This window comes from Muntiacus reevesi, chromosome 20, assembly GCF_963930625.1.
Source record: "Muntiacus reevesi chromosome 20, mMunRee1.1, whole genome shotgun sequence".
NCBI lineage: Eukaryota > Metazoa > Chordata > Mammalia > Artiodactyla > Cervidae > Muntiacus > Muntiacus reevesi.
In genome coordinates, this window is record NC_089268.1 from 8198434 (window position 1) to 8221375 (window position 22942).

A 22942-nucleotide genomic window follows, 5' to 3' on the forward strand; every position below is an offset into this window, starting at 1 on the left:
GTATGTATGGTGACAAGCCTTAACTAGACTTATTATGGGATCATTTCACAATGTATACAAATACTGAATCATTATACTGTATACCTGAAACTAATATAGTGTTATATATCAAGTATACCTCAATAAAAAGACATTTAAACACAGAACTGTAAGACACCTTGTTTTATGAAGATCTGTGTGAAGGCTGCAGGGGCAGGGGGCATCACAGGGACCTGAGTCATGGATCAAAGATGATAAAACAAAGGAAATTAACAATATTTTAAATTCAATGCTGAACTTTTTTTTTCTTTTTTTTTTAATTTGTTGGAGGCTAATTACTTTACAATATTGTAGTGGTTTTTGCCATACATTGACATGAATCAGCCATGGATTTGCTTGTGTTCCCCATCACGATCCCCCCTCCCACCTCCCTCCCCATAAATGAAATGAAAATTAAAGCTTCACAGAACACAAGTGACAGGATGTATCTACAACTGTTCAGAAAAAAAAAAAAATCTATAACACGAAGTGCTTTTATATGAAAATAACAAAGTTCTAGCATCATAGATTGGGTTTCCTCCTTAAGATGTTGTTGCTGTTGTTTAGTCACTAAACCATGCCTGGCTCTTTTGCAACCCCATGGATTGTAACCCACCAAGCTACCCTGTCTGTGGGGTTTCCCAGGCAAGAATACTAGAGTGGGTTGCCATTTCTTTCTACAAGGGATCTTCCCAACCCAGGGATTGAAACCACATCTCTTGCATTGCAGGCAGATTCTTCACCACTGAGCCACCAGGGACGCCCTTAAAAAGATACAAAAGTGTAAATTAAATCCAACATATGTCATAGGAAGCAAATAAAGATAAGAGTGAAAACACATTACATAGAAAATCATAATATAGAAAAATTAACAAAATATAAATTTTTAAAGAATTAGTAAAATTTAAAAACTGCTAAATAGTTTTATTATAAAATTAGAGGCATAATATCAAGAGTGAATGAAGCCGCATGATTATGGGAGCTAAAAATGTTTTAAGGGCAGTAAGAAACTACGTCAAACCACTTTATACCAACAAATCAACAATTTAAATGAACAAATCCTGTGAAAGACAAATTTCTAAAACTGACCTGGAAAGAAACAGAACATCTGAATATTCCTGTATAACTAAGGATTGGGTTGTAACTGAAATTCCCCTCAAAAAAACAGGGGAATTGTCTGGTGGTTTAGTGGCTAAGACGCCACACCCTCAATGCAGTGCCCCAGGTTCCATGCCAGGTCAGGGAACTTGAACCCACATGCCACAAGTGAGGATCCCACTTGCTACAGCTAAGACCCGGTGCCACCAAATAAATAAACATTTTTTTAAAAAGAAAACTACAAGCCCAGGTAACCTCACTATTAATTCTGTCAAAAATCTGAGTTATAGTAATCCAAAACTCTTTTAGATATTAGAAAAGGAGAGGGTACTTCCCAATCTATTTTAAGAGGCCATCATTACATTAACACCAAAACCAAGCAAAGACATAAGAAGATAAAATAATCACCAAGCAGTGATGCCTATTTAATCCTCCTTATCTTTATCATGTCCATTTTACTAAGGAAACTATGACTCAGTCAACACACCAATTGTCAATGGCAAAGTGGTGGCTATAACTCAGGCATCTACACTTTTCATTACTAAATTCATGCCTACAAGGAATTGCCCGTATATTCTTTTAGAAGCTATGATTTCTAGTCCCTGTCAGATTCCAGACCTGACAGCTTGTAAAATTACTACCTCTACAAATATTAGTACTTTGATACACTTTGCAGTGAAATTGTTTCATTGGATACAGGAGTGCTTATGGCCCTGTGTGCTCAGTCGTGTCCGACTCTGCGACCTCAGGGACTGCTGCCCACCAGGCTCCTCTGTCCATGGAATTCTCCAGGCAAGAATACTGGAGTGGGTTGCCATTTCCTCCTGCAGGAGATCGTCCTGACCCAGGGATCCAACCCACCTCTCTTGCATTGGCAGGCAGATTCTTTACTACTGAACCACCTGGGAAGCTCATAGGAATGCCTAAGTTTCCTCACAAAACCTAGAAGTCTTACTATAAATACATATAAATACTAACTAGCATCCCTTATTTTGACGGCCAGCTTTTAAAGACATTGGAATATTGTAAAACTTTGATACATACAAATATGTAAGTATGTTTAACAATTCTTGATTAGAATAATAGAAACCAGAGTTGGAGAAAAATTTAGGGAGCAACTAGTTTACCCACTCTATGCAATACTTTCCTTGGGCAATTTTGCTTGAACATTTAAAGCAGGTAGTTTGGATTCATCACTGTTGACTCTGAAATTTTAATAAGGAGTCACAGTTTTAATCAAAAAGTGAAGGTTGTCTGAGCTGTTAGCTTTATCCCATGCCTTGAATATGCCAACATGCTTCTTACTACCTGGCCTGCACACAAGAACAATAAAGAAATGAAGAAGAGCTCACAGTAGTGAAGGAAATTCAATTTGTAATACTTGCCTGCTACAGCATTTAATACTTAGCTCTTGTGAATTTGTCAGGTGGGTCACAGTTTGCTCCATTTCACAGAAAAGTAATCAGAGATCCGGGGATATTAAATGGCTTATTTGTCCAGAGTCACATATCAAAGAAAGAGCAAAAAAAAATATGACACAACTGTCTTTTTAATGCTAAAAGTTTCATTCAGTGATATGTACTTATCGACTTAATTTGATGTAAAAATTTCTCAAAATTTTCATTTCTAGTAAAATAGCTTATTCTGGGTGTGGTTGTAGAGGGTTCATAATTTATATTCTAAACAGTGAACATGAAGTAAGGCATCAACAGAGGGAGATCATAATATAACTGGCATTTCTTCCTCAGAATCCATGACAGAGTTACAGCGTTAGCTCTAAAATCTAAGCATTCAGTGAAATGGTAAATTTCCAGTCACTGCTCTCATATTTTAAAAAATTAAGGTTTGAGATAATGCTTGCTACATTGCTGTACATATGACTTTTTTGGCATATAATTGCTTTACAATTATAGAATGGAATATTACTCAGCTATAAGAAGGAACAAAATTGGTCCATTTATAGAGATATGGATGAACCTAGAGTCTGTCGTACAGAGTGAAATAAATCAGAAAGAGAAAAACAGGTATCAAATATTGATGCATATATGTGGAATCTAGAAAAATGGTACAGGTGTATGTATTTCCAGGGCAGGAATAGAAATGCAGATGGACTTCTGACATTTAAGGTTAGGCATTATGAGCCAACTTCTGAGTTTGAGTGACAGGTTACATACCTTCTAATTGCAATGAAAATGAAAGGTACAGGTGGGTAATTTCATCATTTGTAAAGACATTAGCATACACTAAAAGTATACTTATTTGCAAAGAAATGACACTTTCTTCACAAAACAAGAGCTATGAAATGGAAATATTTCTGTGATATCTAGGTGCATGGAGAAAACATTGTTAGTATTTTCTATCTAGAATTAATACCTTCTACAAAAGTCCTGAAAAGATTGTGCCAAGTGAAATAAGCCAGACGCAAAAGGACAGATATTTCATGATTCTACTTACATGAAATATCTAGCTAAATTCATAGAGACAGAAATAGATTAGAGATTGCCAAGCCTGAGGAAGTGGTAAGGAGTGGGGAGTTATGACTTAACAGACAACAGGGTTTCTGACTGGGTTGATGAACACATTTTAAAAATAGAAAACTGTGAAGTTTACACAATGTGAATACACTTAATGCCAATAACTTGTGTCCTGAAAAATGAAAAAAAAAAAAAAAAAAAGATGCTCTGAATACATTACCAAGCAATCTTCTAAAAGATAAAGTAACACAAGCTGGCTGGCTGAATGCAGTTTTATGATACCCTATCCAGTGGGTTTTGCTGTTGTTGTTGTTGTTTAATTTTTTCCTATTATTTCTAGATGCAAGCTCAGAGAATCTCTTTGGATGCTGCTGAATCTCAGAAATAATCCATCAGACAAAAGAAATCTTCCTATGCAAATCCAGTCTATTCCAGACACATGAAACACTGACCACTGCCATAGCATTTAAACGAGTATTGTAAAAACTAGAAATGTGTATTTAATAATTGGATTTAACCATTCATTACTTAATATTGAAACAACAAAAACCCATTCATTCAAGGAATAAACATTTTTGAGGACAATTATATGGGAGGCACTATAAGAGAATCAAACCTGCATTAAGACATTTACCCTAGCCTCCAAAGCATTTCATACTGTTTATGGGGTCCTCCAGGCAAGAATACTAAAGTGGCTTGCCATTTCCTTCTCCATAACTAACTAACACCACTTTGCTGACAAAGGTCCATGTAGTTAAATCAATGGTTTATCCAGAAGTCAGGTATGAATGTGAGTTGGCCTGTAAAGAAGGTTGAGCGCTGAAGAATTAATGCTTTTGAACTGTGGTGCTGGAAGCGACTCTTGAGAGTCCCTTGGACAGCAAGGGGATCAAACTAGTCAATTCTAAAGGAAATCAAACCTGAATACGCATTGGAAGAACTGAATGCTGAAGCTGAAGCTCCAATACTTTGGCCACCATCAATGTGAAGAGCTGACTCATTGGAAAAGACCCTGATGCTGGGCAAGATTAAGGACGAGAGGAGAAGGGGATGACAGAGGATGAGGTAGTTGGATGACATCACTGACTCAGGACATGAGTTTGAGCAAATCAGGGAGATAATGAAGGACAGGGAAGCCTAGGGTGCTGCAGTTCATGGGGTCACAGAGTCAGACATGACTTAGCGACTGAACAAATACAACCACCAAAGAGTTTACAAAAGGTTTGTCAGTTTGTGTCAGTTACCATAACATAAGTCAAGATATGATTAAAGCAATGTATAGCAGAAGGAGGGGCCCCTTGATCAATGGTGAGCAGGGTGGCCTTGCTGAGCAACTTTGACATCGCCTCTTTTAGAATAAGCATATTTTACTACAAACAGACACACACACACACATACACACAAAGAAGAGAATTCAGAAAACAAAATCTGTTTAAAAAGAGGCCTGAAATAAAGGTGAAATAGAAATAGACCATTTTCGACAAATGGTCAGCATAGTAATTTCCCGAACTGTTATTCATGAGATAATAAATATACTGTGCAATATATAATAATAAAATCATGTAATGATTTATTAAGCTTAAGATTTATCTTAAAACAATTATTTTGGTGGATTTTACTAATACAACTTCCTGACCCAACATCTTTACAAGCGGGGCATTCAATCTATACCTGAAGAAGGAAATTATAAATTTAATTACAAAGGCTTACTCAAATAATTGGAGAAGGAACTGACAACCCACTTTAGTATCCTTGCCTGGAGAATACAACGGACAGAGGAGCCTGGCGGGCCATGGTCCATGGGATCGGAGAGAGTCGGACACAACTGAAGTGACTGAGCACGCACTCAAATAATGTATAGTTCAGTATTAATGCTGTGTATATAAGCAGTCAGATGTACCAAATTACTCTCTTTCCACTAGTCTGCATTCTTGACAGACTTACAAAGTGTTTAAAAACCATGAGAGATTCCAATTTCCTTAAAGTCGTACTCAAATTAGAAATATTTCGAAGAAAGTAGCACTTTTATTGGGAATAAATGAGTATAAAATCAGTATTATTATCAAAATCAAAAGAACATCAAGATAAACCCTATCTTCAAATTCTACAAAACAAATATTTATTTTGATTAAAAAGAATCAAACTTTGCACCCATTTTTATAGTGAACATAAATGGTCATAATACACTTTGACATTAAAGGGAAATCCAGATTTTCAGGAACCATTTCTAGGCATACAAGTGAACATGAGCTGGTTCTGGTGTGAAACCTGTGAGCAGTCCCTTGGTGCCTCCTGACTCCGATGGGCATTTCTTCCCACTCAGAGACAGGATGCTGTACTGGGTCCCGGCCAAGCCTGCCCTGCTGCTCCTTTATCATAGCATTTATAAACCTAAGCTTCTGACCTCAAGAGTTAAAACTCTTCAGTTCTATCCTCTTTCCCTTTCTCTACTAAAAGAAAATAATTTCTCTCTCCTGTGTTACTTATTGCACTTCAAAATGCCTTAGACCTCATGTTCAACTTTTTGTGTAATAGACCCCTTTAGCATTCTGTTGAAGTCTGTAGATCCCTTCCAAGAATAATGTTTTTAAGTGGAGAGTATTACAAGGAAGTTAGTTATATTGAAATCTTGTTATTAAAACGAAAATGTGATATAGTAATATCTGCTTCTTTATTAGCATGTTAAACATTGATATCTGGTGAAATGTCTAATAATGCCATATTCTCCAAGGAATTGTGAGTGTAAATTATATTTTTGAAACATATAATAAATTTATAATTTTTGTAATAAATTTAATATGCCATAAAAATATTCCAAGATTTCTGGTGATAAAGTTCACCAGTGTTGCAAATTCTACAGTGGTTTGTTGCCTATATTCGAAATTAATGAAATTGCTAATTTTGAGTGAGATGTTAGCGAGAGTTAAGATGTAATTTTGTTACTCCACCCCAGTTCCTGGATTCTACTAATCCTCTCTCTGCATCAGGTCAGCCTTTGCTATAATGATGTAAAATGAGGCATTTGTGCACTGTGTCAGCTGAGAAGCAGCAGCATGTCTCAGGAAAAACTCAAGTTTTATAATCAGTGAGACCCAAAAGTCAACCCAGGATGTGCCATCTACCAAGTCCCATCACCTAGTGAGTAAAGGACTTGTCATTCTGCTGTCCCCTACAGTTGAAGTCGACTCCTGAATGTGGGCAAGGGATCTACCAGGATCTGTCAAATCTCTTGTCATCTGCAGCAACTTCTAGAACCATCTCTTGTCACCTGCAGCAACTTCTAGAACCATCTCTTGTCATCTGCAGCAACTTCTAGAACCATCCCCCCTGAGTCTAAAGAAAAGGACCTTCCCTCCTCTACTGTCTTACTAATCTCTCTTCTTTGGCACTTGCCATGTGTGACTTGCATAAGCATTTAGAGGCCAACTTGTTCTTTAAAATGTGAAAGTTGGTTTGTTTATCACTCATATTCAGTCTAACAGCCCCAGTGGAAAAGCTCTGTGTAGTTATCCAGGGCATCTTCTCTCAAGGTTCCCTATTCCTGTTCTCTCTTGTTGGTGACCTCCTAGTTCTGTGTGCATCTCATCCCCTCTCCTTCTTTATCAGTGGAGAGACTGAATGTGGAGAACTGGTCATTTTCCCACAACCCTCCTCTTTTGCCCATCTTCTTCAAAAGACAATACCAACAGTGTCCCCAGAGTATTTTGTAAGCAGAGTTGATGATGCTTTAGGGCAATGGAGAAGCTGACATAAGCACCCCCCACCACCACCCTCAGTCTCCTCCTGGCAGCTCTGCTTTTCCCAACCTAAGCATCCTTGGGGTCTCCTACAAAACTCTTTCCTTTCCTGGTATTGGACTGAGTAATTTGGCTATTTTCCACTTAAATGAAAATTGACCTTTTCTAGTCCTATGGCCACTGCTTACTTTTCCAAATTTGCTGGCATATTGAGTGCAGCATTTTCACAGCATCATCTTTTAAGATTTGAAATAGCTCAATTGGAATTTCATCACCTCCACTAGCTTTGTTCATAGCGATGCTTCCTAAGGCCCACTTGACTTCACATTCCAGGATGTCTGGCTCTAGGTAAGTGATTACACCATGATTATCTAGGTTACGAAGATCTTTTTTGTATAGTTCTTCTGTGTATTCTTGCCACCTCTTCTTAATATCTTTTGCTTCTGTTAGGCCCATACAATTTCTGTCCTTTATTGAGCCCATCTTTGTATGACATGTTCCCTTGGTATCTCTAATTTTCTTGAAGAGATCTCTAGTCTTTCCCATTCTGTTGTTTTCCTCTATTTCTCTGCATTGATTGCTGAGGAATGCTTTCTTATCTCTCTTTGCTGTTCTTTGGAACTCTGCATTCAAATGGGTATATCTTTCCTTTTCTCATTTGTTTTTTGCTTGTCTTCTTTTCACAGCTATTTGTAAGGCCTCTTCAGGCTTCCGTTTTGCTTTTTTGCATTTCTTTTTCTTGGAGATGGTCTTGATCCTTGTCTCCTGTACAATGCCACGAACCTCTCTCCATAGTTCATGAGGCACTCTGTCTATCAGATCTAGTCCCTTAAATCTATTTCTCACTTCCACTGTATAATCATAAGGGATTTGATTTAGGTCATACCTGAATTGTCTAGTGGTTTTCACTACTTTCTTCAATTTAAGTCTGAATTTGGCAATCAGGAGTTCATTATCTGAGCTACAGTCAGCTCCTGGTATTGTTTTTGCTGACTGTATAGAGCTTCTCCATCTTTGGCTGCAAAGACTATAATCAATCTGATTTCAGTGTTGACCATCTGGTGATGTCCATGTGTAGAGTCTTCTCTTGTGTTGGAAAAGGGTGTTTGCTATGACGAGTGCATTCCCTTGGAAAAACTCTATTAGCCTTTGCCCTGCTTCATTCTGTACTCCAAGGCCATGTTCATAACAGGGTGCTCCAAACATCACTGGCTTTTAAAGCTGCTGTGTAAATTCCACTGGGAATCAGCCATCTTTTCTCTTCCAGTGTTTGTGATTGCCACGGCCATGCTGATTAGCATTTGTGGACCTGACTGAGGTTTCTCTGCGCTACAGGGTGCTAACTGCCTCCACTCTGTCCTTTTGTGCAAAGGTCTTATCAACAACTGTGTGGATCCATTTAGCTCCATATAAATCTTGAGTCATGAGAAAAACGTCATCAAAGGGCAAATAGGATCCCATGCTGTTCTGTCTCCTCTCATTTATGGGTAATCAATGTCCATTTAGTTGTGTTCTCTAATGCATGGTGTCTGCCCCATGACATAAAATGGAGAATATTTTTGTATGAATGTTAATAGCATTTATTAAACTATTTCTGGTTTCACAAAGCTAGTAAAGCATTTTTTAAACACAGAAAAAGAAGAAATTTATAATTGCCAATGCATATAATTCTTTTCCTACCAGGAGGCATAAAAAGCTTGTATTTCTAAATAAATACAGTTTTAACTGTGCCCAGTCCCCAGGAAATCTCTGTGTCAAGGCTAAAGCATAGAAGAGTTGAACGAAAGGAATTAAGCTGTATTTGGAAGGTAGATGAAGACTCTGTAAGTGGCCAAGTGCTCCCTGTTAATTGCTTTTCTACAAGAGACATTTGTCCTGTTTTTCTTTTCCTTGTAGGAACAACATATCATTTGATTCTTTTCTGGCCCAATAGATGTCCCTTCTTCTTATGAGGTCAGTATCAGCCTGTTCCTAAAGCCAGACAAAATAAGACAAGAAAACTACAGACCAATATCCTTGATGATCATCCATTTAAAAATTCTCAACATCCAATGAGCACTTGATGAGGCAGGAAAGATTCAAAACTAGAGAGATCAAAGCAGGATTTGAGGGATAACCCATAAAGGATGTGGAAAGAAATCTGCTCAATGGCTTAAAAAGGGAAGAAATGGGTCTTCCATCTTGGCACATGGATAGAAGAGAAATAAGATGAGAGAGTGAATTTACACATCCCTTTACATACTTTTCTATTGTTCATGTTTCCATGGGAACAAATAAGAGATGGCAAGTGGGAATAGGTGAAGCTGTATCACCTATGCATTAACATAGGCTATCTCAGCAACAAAGTCATATTTGATAATATACATAACATACAAATACAGAAATGTATCAGTATCACACTGCCAATAGGAAAAATGATTTTTTTTTAATAAAAACAGCCCAGATCTATTTCACTTAGAGCATCAATAATTGCTAAAGTTAAATCTCCAATGGTTGTTGAGATTCCCTAGCCACTCCCTTCCCATACTTCCTTTCTAAAAAAGATATATTTAAATATTAAAATAAAGTCCTTAGGAGTTAGGGAAAAAGGAGAGTGAATACGTTTGGGGGATAGACTCATATTTGTTTGAAACAGACTCAATTTCAAATGTATAATCTTACGGTCACTCAATGAATTACAGCTTGAGATGGAAAAATGTAACCAGTCAAGTGAGTCAAAGACACAGAGATGAATGGAGGTGGGAGGGAGTAGAGGCAAGAACACTCAAATAATAAACTGTTGTCTGCCTTTTCTCTCTGCCACATGCTTCCTTTACTTGTCCCTGTTCATCCCTTTCTCAATCTGAGAAACTCCTTTATTCCCCAGTTTACAGAGTATTCTCTGGTGAATCTAACCTGAAAATCTGCACTGCATTCTAAATGATTTTTCCTTTGTGAAGGAGATAATGTTGTTCATGTGTTCATGTACTGAACACTTAGTTGGTACAGATCTTTGTTTTTATGCCCTTCTTAAGCTTTCCTGGGTCTTTGCCTACCTGGTACTTAGCGTAGAGTAGTCACTCAATAATTGTTTTTGAAAAAACTAAATAATAAGCAATGGCAGGGCTTGTCTGAGCAGAAATCAGTGTAGGACTTTCCCACATTCCCCATCCCACCATGTATCTTCTCCTTCCTCACTCACTCAGGTCTCTTTCCTTCACTTTGGGTCCTTTCTTTTCTTACTTTATTCTAATATTGAGAATAGAAGGGGCAGGGCACAACCTTTAAAGGAATGACATTGCTGAGGACAAAACATAACTGACTAAAACCAACTAGATCCAAGATGGCAGATTCAACTTCCGCTTGACCTTAAGCCTCAGGGTATGCTCCGTGTGACACATCCGCATGCTACCCGACACACCCCAGGTGCCGAGATGGTTCCAAGGATGACCACAAAAGTTCAGGAAGTGGGTGGTGGCCCAACCCCTGGAAATCCCACCCCTTCCTGCAAATACCTGGAATATTCCTCCTACTCATTAGCCCAAGAAATTACTCACCCCTACAAAAACTGACAACCCATACCGCGGTACCTCTCTTGCCTTTCAAGATGGCTCACAGTCCATGAAGTGTGTTTCCGCCCTGAATGAACTTTCTTTCTCTTTAGCTCCGATTGAATTTTTTCCTGTATGAGGCCAAGAAGTCATGCTTGGGATATGACCATCCTCTCATGTCCCACTCTTTTTCTTGCAATAATATCTTTCTTAATCCTTCCTTATCTCCTGTCATTTTCTTCTTTTTTCTCTTTTTCCTACTTTTCACTGGAGTTTCCATTTTATATGAGACCCAAGCAACCCAAGTTTTATATTTAGAATTACTAAAACTTAATTTTCAATTTTGTATTTGTATCACAGGATTTTCTCTTTGATCTTAAGAATTTTAAGAAATGTAGAGGAATGAATGCTTTATGATTTTCTTTTTATTCATTTCCATTTCCCCAGTTCACCCTTCATTCCCAAGACTGACTTACAATAAATTCTAAGTAAAGTTATTTCAATTTGCTTTTAAGTGAAACCAAGTTTTTTGAATCATCAAAGAAGAAATAACCATCAAAAGAAAACAGATTTCTTCTTTTTGGTGCTCAAGAATGCTAATTGGTTGGGATCTATGTCTATGTAAACTCTCAATTAACCCAGGGGATTCTTATTCCTTATAGGTTAATTTTATCCTTAGGCAGAAGAAGTTATCTGGAATCAACTATTATCCTGAACTTTTTTATTGCAGAATAGTAAATCAACTAATGGAAGATTGTTGATTGGCAGTTTTTATTTTTTAGCTCAAGACTTGGGGAATTCTTTAGTTAAAGAAGTTTTTTTCTAATAGGATAATTAGTTTTGTTCTAATGAGTTCTTATATTTAAATACATTTCAGAATAATTCCTTTTATTGTCTATTTGAAATAGACAATGTTCCCTTGCCTTCATTAAAATATTTACATTTCAAAACACAATATGTGGTATTTACCTGCAGTAACAATCCACCTCTTGTGGATTGTAACAATCCACTTTCTTTTCTTTCTCTGAGAAGTAGATTTTTGTTTTGTGGAGAATACATTGCTCAAACGAAAGGTAATTTACATTATTTTTGACACCATATACTTTGAAAAACTCTTCTTGTCACAATGTACCAATATAATAGGGAAAGATAAGTTATTTTCTTCATTTTATAGAAAACTACACTAAATTCCCAGGAGGTTAAATGACTTGTTCAAAGGTATATAGCAGGGAGTAGAATATACAGATTCATAATCCCTAAACAAGTGTTTTATATAATTTTATTTCCTGATAACTCTTAAAGGTAAAGAGTTAAAATTACAGTGTTAAAGTTCTGGGTTTTTGTTTTTTTGCCCTTCGTATATGGTTCTTTTTGATTCAGGCCTAAAATATCATATTATACCATCCAAAAGAAGAGGCAAAACAGACACACAGCATACCTCTTCTTAGTAGAGGGGATGTACTTTTCTTGTAGTAGAATACACTGGAAAACATACTAATCACCTTGGGATCCCTGTTGATGTTCAGCTTGTAAAACCAATGCATGTGTGCTCAGTCATTTTGTTGTGGCTGACTCTTTGCATCTATGCAGACTGTAGTCCACCAGGCTCTCTGTCCATGAGATTTCCAGGCCTGACTACTGGAGTGGGTTGCCATTTCCTTCTCCAGGGAACATTCCCAACCCAGGGATCAAATCTGCATCTCCTGAGTCTCCAGCATTGATAGGTGGATTCTTTACCACTGTACCATCTGGGAAGCCCAGTAAAACCAGTACCACAGTGGAACATAGGCATTTGCAGAGTATTGAAAAAATTGAAAATAAATGATCAAGTTATGATGCAGTTAAACACGCAACCATCTTTCAGAATGCCTTAATGTCTTTGTCTTGTTCAGAGTTCTTGCTGCTGCTGCTAAGTCATTTCAGTCGTGTCCGACTCTGTGTGACCCCATAGATGGCAGCCCATCAGGCTCCCCCATCCCTGGGATACTCCAGGCAAGAGTACTGGAGTGGTGTTCCATTGCCTTCTCCGTCAGAGTCCTTAGCTTCTGTCAATAGAATCCATCTTAACTAGTGTGGTTGTGGTCTAGTCACTAAGTCGTGTCCAACTCTTGCAATCCCATGGACTGTAGCCTGCCAGGCTCCTCTGTCCATGGAATTCTCCAGGCAAGAATACTGGAGTGGGTTGTCATTTCCTTCTCCAGGGGATCTTCCCAACCCAGAAATCTAACCTGGGTCTCCTGTATTGCAGGCAGATTATTTACCAAATGAGCTGGAAGGGAAGCTAGTATAAGCAAGAAAAGGGGGGTGGGGGCGGGGAAGTTTTATGGATTCACATTGGAAGCTTTAAGAATTATTGGGCTTTGAACTCCATTGTCAGAACGTCTCTGACTCCAGAAGAAGCCTGAGATGGTGATGTGTCAGGACAATATTGGCTCTGCCACAACTGGGATTCTTAATCTGAGATGCTGTCACCTTACCCACTGCCAGTCCCAGACACCAAACAGACCTGTCAATTCTAAATATTGTCAATCTTAAAATCAAGAGTCAGCAGTGTATTTTACATGTTGAAACTCTTTCTTCCTCTAGAGAAAATTCAAACCAGAGTCCAGGGAAGTCTTCTTTCACTGTAGAAAGTGGATCATCTGTTTGGCCCTAGTGTAAAGGAAGATGGAGGAGGCAATTGGGAGACATTCTGTCTTGGGAAGGCACCACTCAATAAGGCTGTAGAAAAGTCGGTACATGTTTAAGAGATTTTAGAAATTTCTGAATGGCAGATGATCGTTACACCTGTGCAAAAATGTCACTCTTATTTGTAAACATATCTAGAACAAAAAGAAAAAAAATTAAAATACTAACCATGCACTATATATTTTTTTTTCATGCGAATTACCCATAGTTCCTTGTTTCTCAGGTATTTCCTTGGGAAGAAGTTCTGAAGCAAGTTTAATTTTTAAAATGTAAAGTTAAAGGTGTTCACATAATTTAGTTGTAGTTGTTTGATAATGAAATCAAAGTAGACTTTTAAAATTATGTTCTTCAAAGAGTGAGTATCTCTGGGATTAGTTGAAAAACAAACTGTTTGACAGTGGAATGGTTAATGAAGCACACTGCTTTCTACACTTTCAGAATTGAACTTTTCAGACTCAAGGCACAATGTTAAAGTTTATTTGCTTTCCTTTAATATTGGCTTCTGAGCTTTCACATTTTATTTGTAAAAGTTGATCAAATGTTATTTCCAGGTAGCTTATTGTAGAAGCCATCCTTCATTCAATAAAGACATATTATTTTGTCTTGTCAAATTAATCAAATTTGTGTCTAGTCTTTTCTCTCTTTCCTACAGGGTTTGAGCTGCAAAAAAGGTAAACAGCCAGGTGAAGGGAAGAACATTATTACCCAGATATTGTGACCATGAGATCTTATCAACAAAATCTTTTTTTAAACCTTTTTATTTTATACTGGAGTATAAACAGGGACTTCTCTTATAACTCAGATGGTAAATCCCTGGGTTGAGAAGATCCCCTGGAGAAAGCAACAGCTACCTACCCCAGTGTTGGTTCCTGGAGAATTCCATGGACAGAGGATCCTGGCAGGCTGCAGTCCATGAGGTTGCAAAGAGTTGGGCATAACTGAGCAACTAACAGATAGCCAATTAACAATGTTGTGATAGTTTCAGGCACACAGCAGAGTGAGTCAGCCTTACATATACATGTATCTATTCTCCCCCAAACTCCCCTCCAATCCAGCCTGCCACATAGCAATGAGCAGAGTTCCCTTTCTTATCAGCAAAATCTTGGTTTGCTAGTATGTCCGTCACATCTGACAGGCTGAGTATATTTCCTGAGTTGCCATTTTGTACACTGTAATCTAGTTTTGACTCTATCATTAGACGAATAACCTTGAACAAATCATTTAAATTTTATGTGTTGTATTTTCCACAGTGACAACATACAAGCTGATAATTCATGACTTATGCTTTTCAAGCCAATTGATAAGATGGAATTGATAGCATATGTGCATGTTCCATTGAATTTTTAAAGGAAATGTATGAGATAAACATTAAACTAGGGTTATCTTTGAAATGGAGAAGAAGATCCAATATCATTTTTAATAGTCTTATATATTTTGCTTTTTAAATTGAAATATAGTTGATTTACAACATTGTGTTAGTTTCCAGTGTAGGCAAAGTGACTCAGCTATACATATATACGTATATTCTTTTCATTGTAGGTTATTACAAGATACAAATCTGCGTTTCCTTCACCTTTGCATGCATTGCTCCTTTATTAGGTAACAGCACTCTGTATTCGGGGGAATATCCTCTTTCTCTGCTTCCACTCTGTGGTCTGGAGGAACTCCCAAACACAGAATCTCATTCTCCTGGCCAGGGGTGTGAACATATACTTAACCAAGCTCATTACAGCTTTCTACATCCCTGGTTCTAGTCATCTATCTAAGAGTTTGAATGTAATTGAAACTAAACCAGTAAGAGTCCTTCCCTGACATTCATGTAGAGTGAAAGAGACAGTCTTTCTTTCCTTCAGAGCAGTGTTTCTCTAAAAATTTGGCACACTTTAGTGTTACCTGGACAATATGGTAAGGCATAGATTGAGGGGAAGCCCAGGGGCAGAGCTTCTGAGTCAGTAGGTCTGGAGGGCAATCCTGGTGTTTGCATTTCTAACAAGTTTCTAGGTGTTGCTAATGCTGAACCAACAGTATCAGCACTTCTCTGAAGCCAGTTAAGATGATGTCAACTTAAAATCACCCAGTGACTGCTTCCTTTGTTATGGGGATAAAGTTCTGCTCATTTTTAAGTGGCATGTGATGAAGTCAAAGCTCAAGATGTGGAGAAAAGAGCAATGAAGATATGAGATAGAAAATAGGTTGCCATTTAGGCTCTGGATCCTGTTGACCCATTGCCATCTCTGTTTTATTAACCAATTAATATTCTATCTCATCCAAATTTGAGGTGGCTTTCTAGTGTGTAAAAACAATAATTTCATGTGATCATCTTCCAAAAATGGAGGAAAATTTAGTTTGATGGCATTTAATGATCTAAGTTTTATTTAATAAAAATTGTCTACCACCCCCCCCCCCCAAAAATAAATGATGGTACTGTAGTAGCCATGTTTAATTCTGCAGGAAGAAAATGTCTTGGCATCTTTATATACAAAAATTTCACATCAAAGTTTTTAAAGTGAAGTGTTTTCCTATTTTCATGTGTCATGCATTAAAATATATTAGTACAATTGATTAGTGTATTAGTGGCTGGTTCCTTAAGAAATAAATGCACACACACAAACACACACACAGAGAGAAATAGATACACATAATTATATGAATTACCACCAAAAAATGGTATTAATTTCAGCAGAGCCTTTTCTCTACTCATCATTCTCAGTTGGGTTTTTAAATAGTTTATCAATAGAGTTCAAATTATAATAATACAGGAGAAGCATAAAATGTCACACATTTGTAAAATGCCCACAATTTTTTTTTTTGCATGTTTGCACTGTCTGCTTTATGAATTCTTAAGTGACTCAAACCATAGAACCTATTCAGAAGTTCAAATTTATTCCCAAAATAAAAGTGGAAGAACAGAAGAGAGTGGTGCTGGAAAGATGTAGAAGAATTTTGATGATCCCACTAGGTAATTAACACAATAAGTAATGCTTTCTTTGAATGATCTCCCAACTCCCCCACAGAGCCAAAATCAAAGTCTTTTCATCTTTTATTACACCTCCATTTCTAAGGACCTTTTCTTTACACATCACTGAAAAGTCCTTCATTTCTCATTAATGCTTTAAGTATAAAGCTAGTCCTGGTGATGATATAATTTTTCCCAAGTCTAAATTAGGTTTCATACAGAGCATTACAAAGTCAAAAGGCAGAACTCATGCTGTTCTGCTATTTTACTTAGTGTTTATATGAATGAAGAAACACAGAGTTTCATAAGTTTGCTTTTTCTTTTATTTTCCTTTTTAAAATCAGATATTTGCAGTTGACTTAGAATTCTTTAGACAGGAAATAGTAGAAATGCTCAGTTTTAGACTTTTATGTTTGCCCAAATTTCAAAAGGATACTTAGAGTTTATGTACTAGAGGCCAATTGTATATGTAGGCAAGGAAAGAATCATCTAAATTTAAGTATCTTTGTGTATTTGCATTTTCTGAAGTTCTATCAAACTCAAATTCCTGGTGCTATTGAAATTCAATTTTTATTGATTTCTTCTCTTCTTAGGACTTCAATTCATCAGAATTATTTCACTCTACAGACATTGCAGATACTAAACTTGGCCACTGGAATATTCGCCAAAATTTTGCATTACTTTTTTTACTATCTGCACTTTAAAATGTTGGCTATTCATTAGCAAGCATATACTAAATATCTGTTTGGAACAAGCATTACGTTAGCACAATTGAGGATACAAAATTTTCTCCCTCAAGAAAATTCTAATCAACTATGAAGAGAATATGCTTTACACACACACACACAATCTATATATATACATATACGCATACACATACATACATATAGAACATTTTTAGTATTTTTGTAATATTGTTCAATTTTTACTTTAATTGCCCATCCAATATTATGGGAAAATAATATCATATAAGTAAATTCTTGTTGTTGATCAGTCGCTCAGTCATGTCTGACTCTTTGCAACCCCATGAACTGCAGCATGCCAGGTCTCTCTGTCCTTCACCATCTCCTGGAGCTTGCTCAAACTCATGTCTTGGTATAGATAGTCATTTCTATTTCAAAACTAGTTAACTGAGGATTTATTCCCGATTGCTTTCTGGGGCATAGTTAATTCCCAAGACTTATTTAGCCTTCCTTGGAGCATTGCATGATGAGAGGAAGGGAGAAGGGTATTTGGACTTCATCACTGACAAAGAACTAAAGAGCCTCTTGATGAAAATGAAAGAGGAGTGTGAAAAAGTTGGCTTAAAACTCAACATTCAGAAAACTAAGATCATGGTATCCGGTCCCATCACTTCATGGCAAATAGATGGGGAAACAGTGGAAACAGTGGCAAACTTTTTTTTTTTTTTTTGAGCTCCAAAATCACTCCAGATAGTGACTATAGTCATGATATTAAAAGATGCTTGCTCCTTGGAAGAAAAGCTATGACAAACCTAGACAGCATATGAAAAAGCAGAGATATCACTTTACCACCAAAGGTCTGTCTGGTCAAAGCTATGGTTTTTCCAATTGTCATGTATGGATGTGAGAGATGGACTATAAAGAAAGCTGAGCACTGAAGAATTGATGCTTTTGAACTGTGATACTGGAGAATACTCTTGAGAGTTCCTTGGACTGCAAGGAGATCCAACCAGTCAATCTTAAAGGAAATCAGTCCTGAATATTCATTAGAAGGACTGATGCTGAAGCTGAAACTCCAGTACTTTGGCCACCTGATGTGAAGAACTGACTCATTTGGAAAGACCCTGATGCTGGGAAAGACTGAAGGGAGGAGGAGAAGGGGACAACAGGATGAGATGATTGGATGGCATCACTGACTCAATGGACATCAGTTTGAGTAAGCTCCAGGAGTTGTTGATGGACAGGGAAGCCTGGCGTGCTGCAGTTCATGGGGTTGCAAAGAGTTGGACACGACTGAGCGGCTGAACTGAACTGATTGGCATTTGTCCATATCACATGCAGACATGATGCTCATTCTCCAGTTTGGTCTCCAGCAGGAGCATCCCTCTATTCAATGAGATGTCAGTCTCATTGTCATTCTCCAGTCCATTTCATTTTGGACTAATGTAATGATTCTTCCAAACAGATGTTTAGCCTATGCTTGTTGATGAATAGCCAATTTATTCAAACTTGGAAGCCACTCTTGATATTTCCCTGTACCTGTTTGTTATATAAGAGATGTTTATGGTCTCTCTTATGTCACTTTAGAACTATGGGAGCCTTAGAGTCATATCCATTTAGCATACCTAAGTGTGAACTCTTGTTTTTATTTCAAAGCTGCTTTTTTCCTGATTCTTCCACATCTCAGTGAATGACACTACCATCAGCTCAGCTGGCCAGGGAAAGATCTGAAAGATCTAAAATTCTCTGCAAATATAAGTTATTGTAGCTACTGTGGAAAACAATATGGAGGTTCCTCAGAAAACTAAAAACAGAATTACCATATGATCCAGCAATCCCACTCCTGGGTATGTACTCGGACAAAACTATCATTCAAAAAAAAAAAAAAAAAGATTCACCCCTATGTTCATAGCAGCACTAGTTACAATAACAAAGACATGGAAACAATGTAAATATCCCTGACATCACTTACATGTGGAGTCTGAAAAAGGACACAAAAGAACTTATGTAACAGAAATAGAAGCACAGACATGGAGAACAGACTGGTTTGCCAAAGGTGAGAGTGGGTGGGGAATGGGTGGAGTGGGAGGTTGAGGTTAGCAGATGTGAGCTTTTATATAGAGAGTGAATAAACAACAAAGTCCTACTGCATGGCACAGGGAACTATATTCAATATTCTATAATAAATCATAATGGAAAAGGATATTAAAAACTGTATATATATATATGTATACATGTATATCTATCTGAATCACTTTGCTGCACAGCAGAAGTTAACACAACATTGTAAATCAGCTGTACTTCAATTGGAAAAGAAGATAAAAGTCTTCCACAATCACAGGAGCACATCTTTTCCTCCCTGCTACTCATCACCCTCGACTCTTCAGTCACTGCCCTGATCTGAGCATCCCCAACCTGTCACTGGCTCTGTAGCTATAACCTCCTTACTGTTTCCTTCTTCATTTTGATTTTTCTTCAACTCATTTTCCACACAGAAATTAAAGAGGTAATAGTTTCTTTATGCCTTCCCACCACAATGAGAATAAAATCTAAGCTCTATATTATGGCCTTCATGGTCCACATGGGTTTGTTCTCTGCTGTTTCCCAAAATCACCTTGGTCTACCTCCCATCACATCACATCCCACCCCACTGCACTTTGGCCAGTTTATTTTTCTTTCAGCTATACTATTACATTGAGAATATTTATATCTCCCTTTTGAACAGGCTGTTTTCTTTTCCTAAAATGTTCTTCCCTTCTTCATTCACCTGGCTGATTTGTGAATACTATTAGGTAACTTCCCCATAAAAGGTTTTCATGATCATGCCGTCTAGATGCATCTGCCCTTCTCCTATGTCCTCTATTCTCCCTTATTCCAGCCTGTTTGAACCACAAAACTAAGTCCATTTTTGAACCCCTACAGTGAGAGAACTGTTCTCAATACTTAGCAACAGAGTAGTCATTCAAAAGATCTGTTGAATTAGATACCAAAAGTGCTGAGACATAAAAATTTACATCCAGCTAACTTTTGCCTTGAAAGCAGTATTTCTAGGATAGATTCAAGGTTTGTTATTATTTTTCAGTCACTAAGTCATGTCGGATTTTTGAGACCACATGGACTGCAACACATCAGGCTCCTCTGTCCTCCACTACCTCCCAGAGTTTGCTCAAACTCATGTCCATTGGGCCAGTGATGCCATCCAGCCATCTCATCCTCTGTTGTCTCCTTTTCCTCTTGCCTCCAATCTTTCCCAGAATCAGGCTGTTTTCCAATGAGTTGGCTTTTCACATCAGGTAGCCAAAGTATTGGAGCTTCAGCATCAGTCCTTACAATGAATATTCAGGATTGATTTCCTTTAGGATGGACTGGTTGGGTCTCCTTGCTGTCCAAGGGACTCTCAAGAGTCTTTTTCAGCACCCCACAATTTGAAAGTATCAGTTCTTCAGCACTTGGTCTTTTTTATGGTCCAAATTTCACATCCGTATATGGCTACTAGGGAAACCATAGCTTTGACTATGTGGATCTTTGTTGGTGAAGTGATGTCTCTGCTTTAAATACACTGTCTAGATTTGTCACAGCTTTACTTCCAAGGAGCAAGTGTCTTAATTTCATGGCTGAAACCACCATCCACAATGATTTTGGAGTCCAAGAAAATAAAATCTGTTACTGTTTCCACTATTTCCCCTTCTGTCTGCCATGAAATGATGAGACCAGATGCCATGATCTTAGTTTCTTGAATGTTGAGTTTCAAGCCAGCTTTTTCACCCTCCTCTTTCATCCCATCAAGAGGTTCTTTAGCTCTTCTTCACTTTCTGCCATTAGAGTGGTATCAACTGCACATCTGAGGTTATTGATATTTCTCCCACAACCTTGATTCCAGCTTTTGATTCATTCAGTCTGGCATTTTTCTTGATGTACTCTGCATATAAGTTAAATAAGCAGGGTGATAATAAATACACAGCCTTGTCTTCTGTGTGTTCTTGCCACCTCTTCTTGATCTCTTCTACTTCTTTTAGGTCCTCACCATTTCTCTCCTCTATCATGCTTATCCTAGCATGAAATGTTCCCATGATATTTCCAATTTTCTTACCTATTCTGTTGTTTTATTCTATTTCTTTGCATTGTTCATTTAACAGGGCCTTGTTATCACTCCTTGTTATTCTCTGGCACTCTGCATTTACTTGGGTGTATCTTTTCCTTTATCCCTTAGCTTTCACTTTTCTTTTTTCCTCAACTAACAGAGATTTGTCAAGAGAACATGTTGGTCATAGAAAACACCCTTTTCCATCAACCCAAAATATGATTCTACACATGGACATCACCAGACAGTCAATATCAAATCAGATTGATTATGTTCTTTGCAGCTGAAGATGGAGAAGCTCTCTACAGTCAGCAAAAACAAAACCCAGAGCCTACTGTGGCTCAGATTATGACCTCCATATTGTAAACTTCAGGCTTATATTGAAGAAAGTAGGGAACACCACTAAGCTGTTCAGGTGTGATCTAAGTCACATCCCTTATGATGATACAGTACAGGTGACGAATAAATTCAAGGGATTAGATCTGGAGACAGAGTGCATGAAGAACTAGGGATGGAGGTTAGTAACTTCAAGTTTCCCTCTGAAAATCCCTGAGCTTTAACTTGGTTTAATAACCCAAACGTTTGGAATCCTTCTGGAATCCTCTCTTTCTTGCTCCTCATCATGGGTTTTAAATTAAGTCCTGATAATCTTATAACCTAAACACTTTGCCAAACAGGACATTTCTCTTCTCCATTTCCTGGTCTAAATCACCACTACATCTAGCCCCAAGCTTCTTAATCAACCACTTGATTAGTGGGAGCCTTATCTCTTGTCTTGCCCTCCTCAATCAACTCTTAAGCCAGCAGGACTTTTCAAAAAATTTTAATAGTCTCCCCTCATCATGGCTTTGGGGATAAAGGCAAAGTTCTCTAACATCATTCCAACTGTCTTATACAATTTACTTATCACCTACCTCCCTACCACCCTTATCTCACTCACTCACTTGCAAAAGAGCCTCTTCTTAACTCTTCTGAGGTTACTCGCCACCCCCGCCCACAGGTCTTTCTTCAGTTTAGTTCAATTCAGTTGCTCAGTCGTGTCCGACTCTTTGAGACCTCATGAATCGCAGCCCACCAGGCTTCCCTGTCCATCACCAACTCCCGGAGTTTACTCAAACTCATGTGCATTGAGTTGGTGATGACATCCAACCATCTCATCTTCTTCCATCCCCTTCTTCTCCCACCTCAATCTTTCCCAGCATCAGGATCTCATCAAATGAGTCAGTTCTTTGCATCAGGTGGCCAAAGTATTGGAGTTTCAGCTTCAACATCAGTCCTTCCAATGAACACCCAGGACCGATCTCCTTTAGGATGGACTGGTTGGATCTCCTTGCAGTCAGAGGTAATCTGAAGAGTCTTCTCTAACACCACAGCTCAAAAGCGTCAATTCTTCAGTGCTCAGCTTTCTTTATAGTCCAACTCTCACATCATACACGACCACTGGAAAAACCATAGCCTTGACTAGATGAACCTTTGTTGGCAAATTAATGTCTCTTCTTTTTAATGTGCTGTTTAGGTTGGTCATAGTTGTTCTTCCAAGGAGTAAGTGTCTTTTAATTTCATGGCTGCAGTCACCATCTACAGTGATTTTGGAGCACAAAAAATAAAGTACCTCACTGTGTCCACGGTTTCCGCATCTATTTGCCACGAAGTGATGGAACCGGATGCCATGGTCTT

The 22942-nt window shown here is 37.9% G+C and overlaps 1 protein-coding gene across 3 annotated transcripts in view; it reads right to left on the reverse strand.

Annotated features, from left to right (window-relative positions):
- Positions 1-401: 401 nt before the first annotated feature.
- Positions 402-22942, reverse strand: part of TINAG (tubulointerstitial nephritis antigen) — a 140110-nt gene continuing 117569 nt past the window's right edge. Inside the window, exon 12 of one of the 3 annotated variants that reach the window (XM_065913223.1) lies at positions 402-782. In XM_065913223.1, the coding sequence (XP_065769295.1) occupies positions 673-782 (110 nt within the window). In that variant the 3' untranslated portion in view covers positions 402-672. The remainder of the gene's footprint in view (positions 783-22942) is intronic. The other 2 variants (XM_065913219.1, XM_065913221.1) reach the window with 2 other exon arrangements.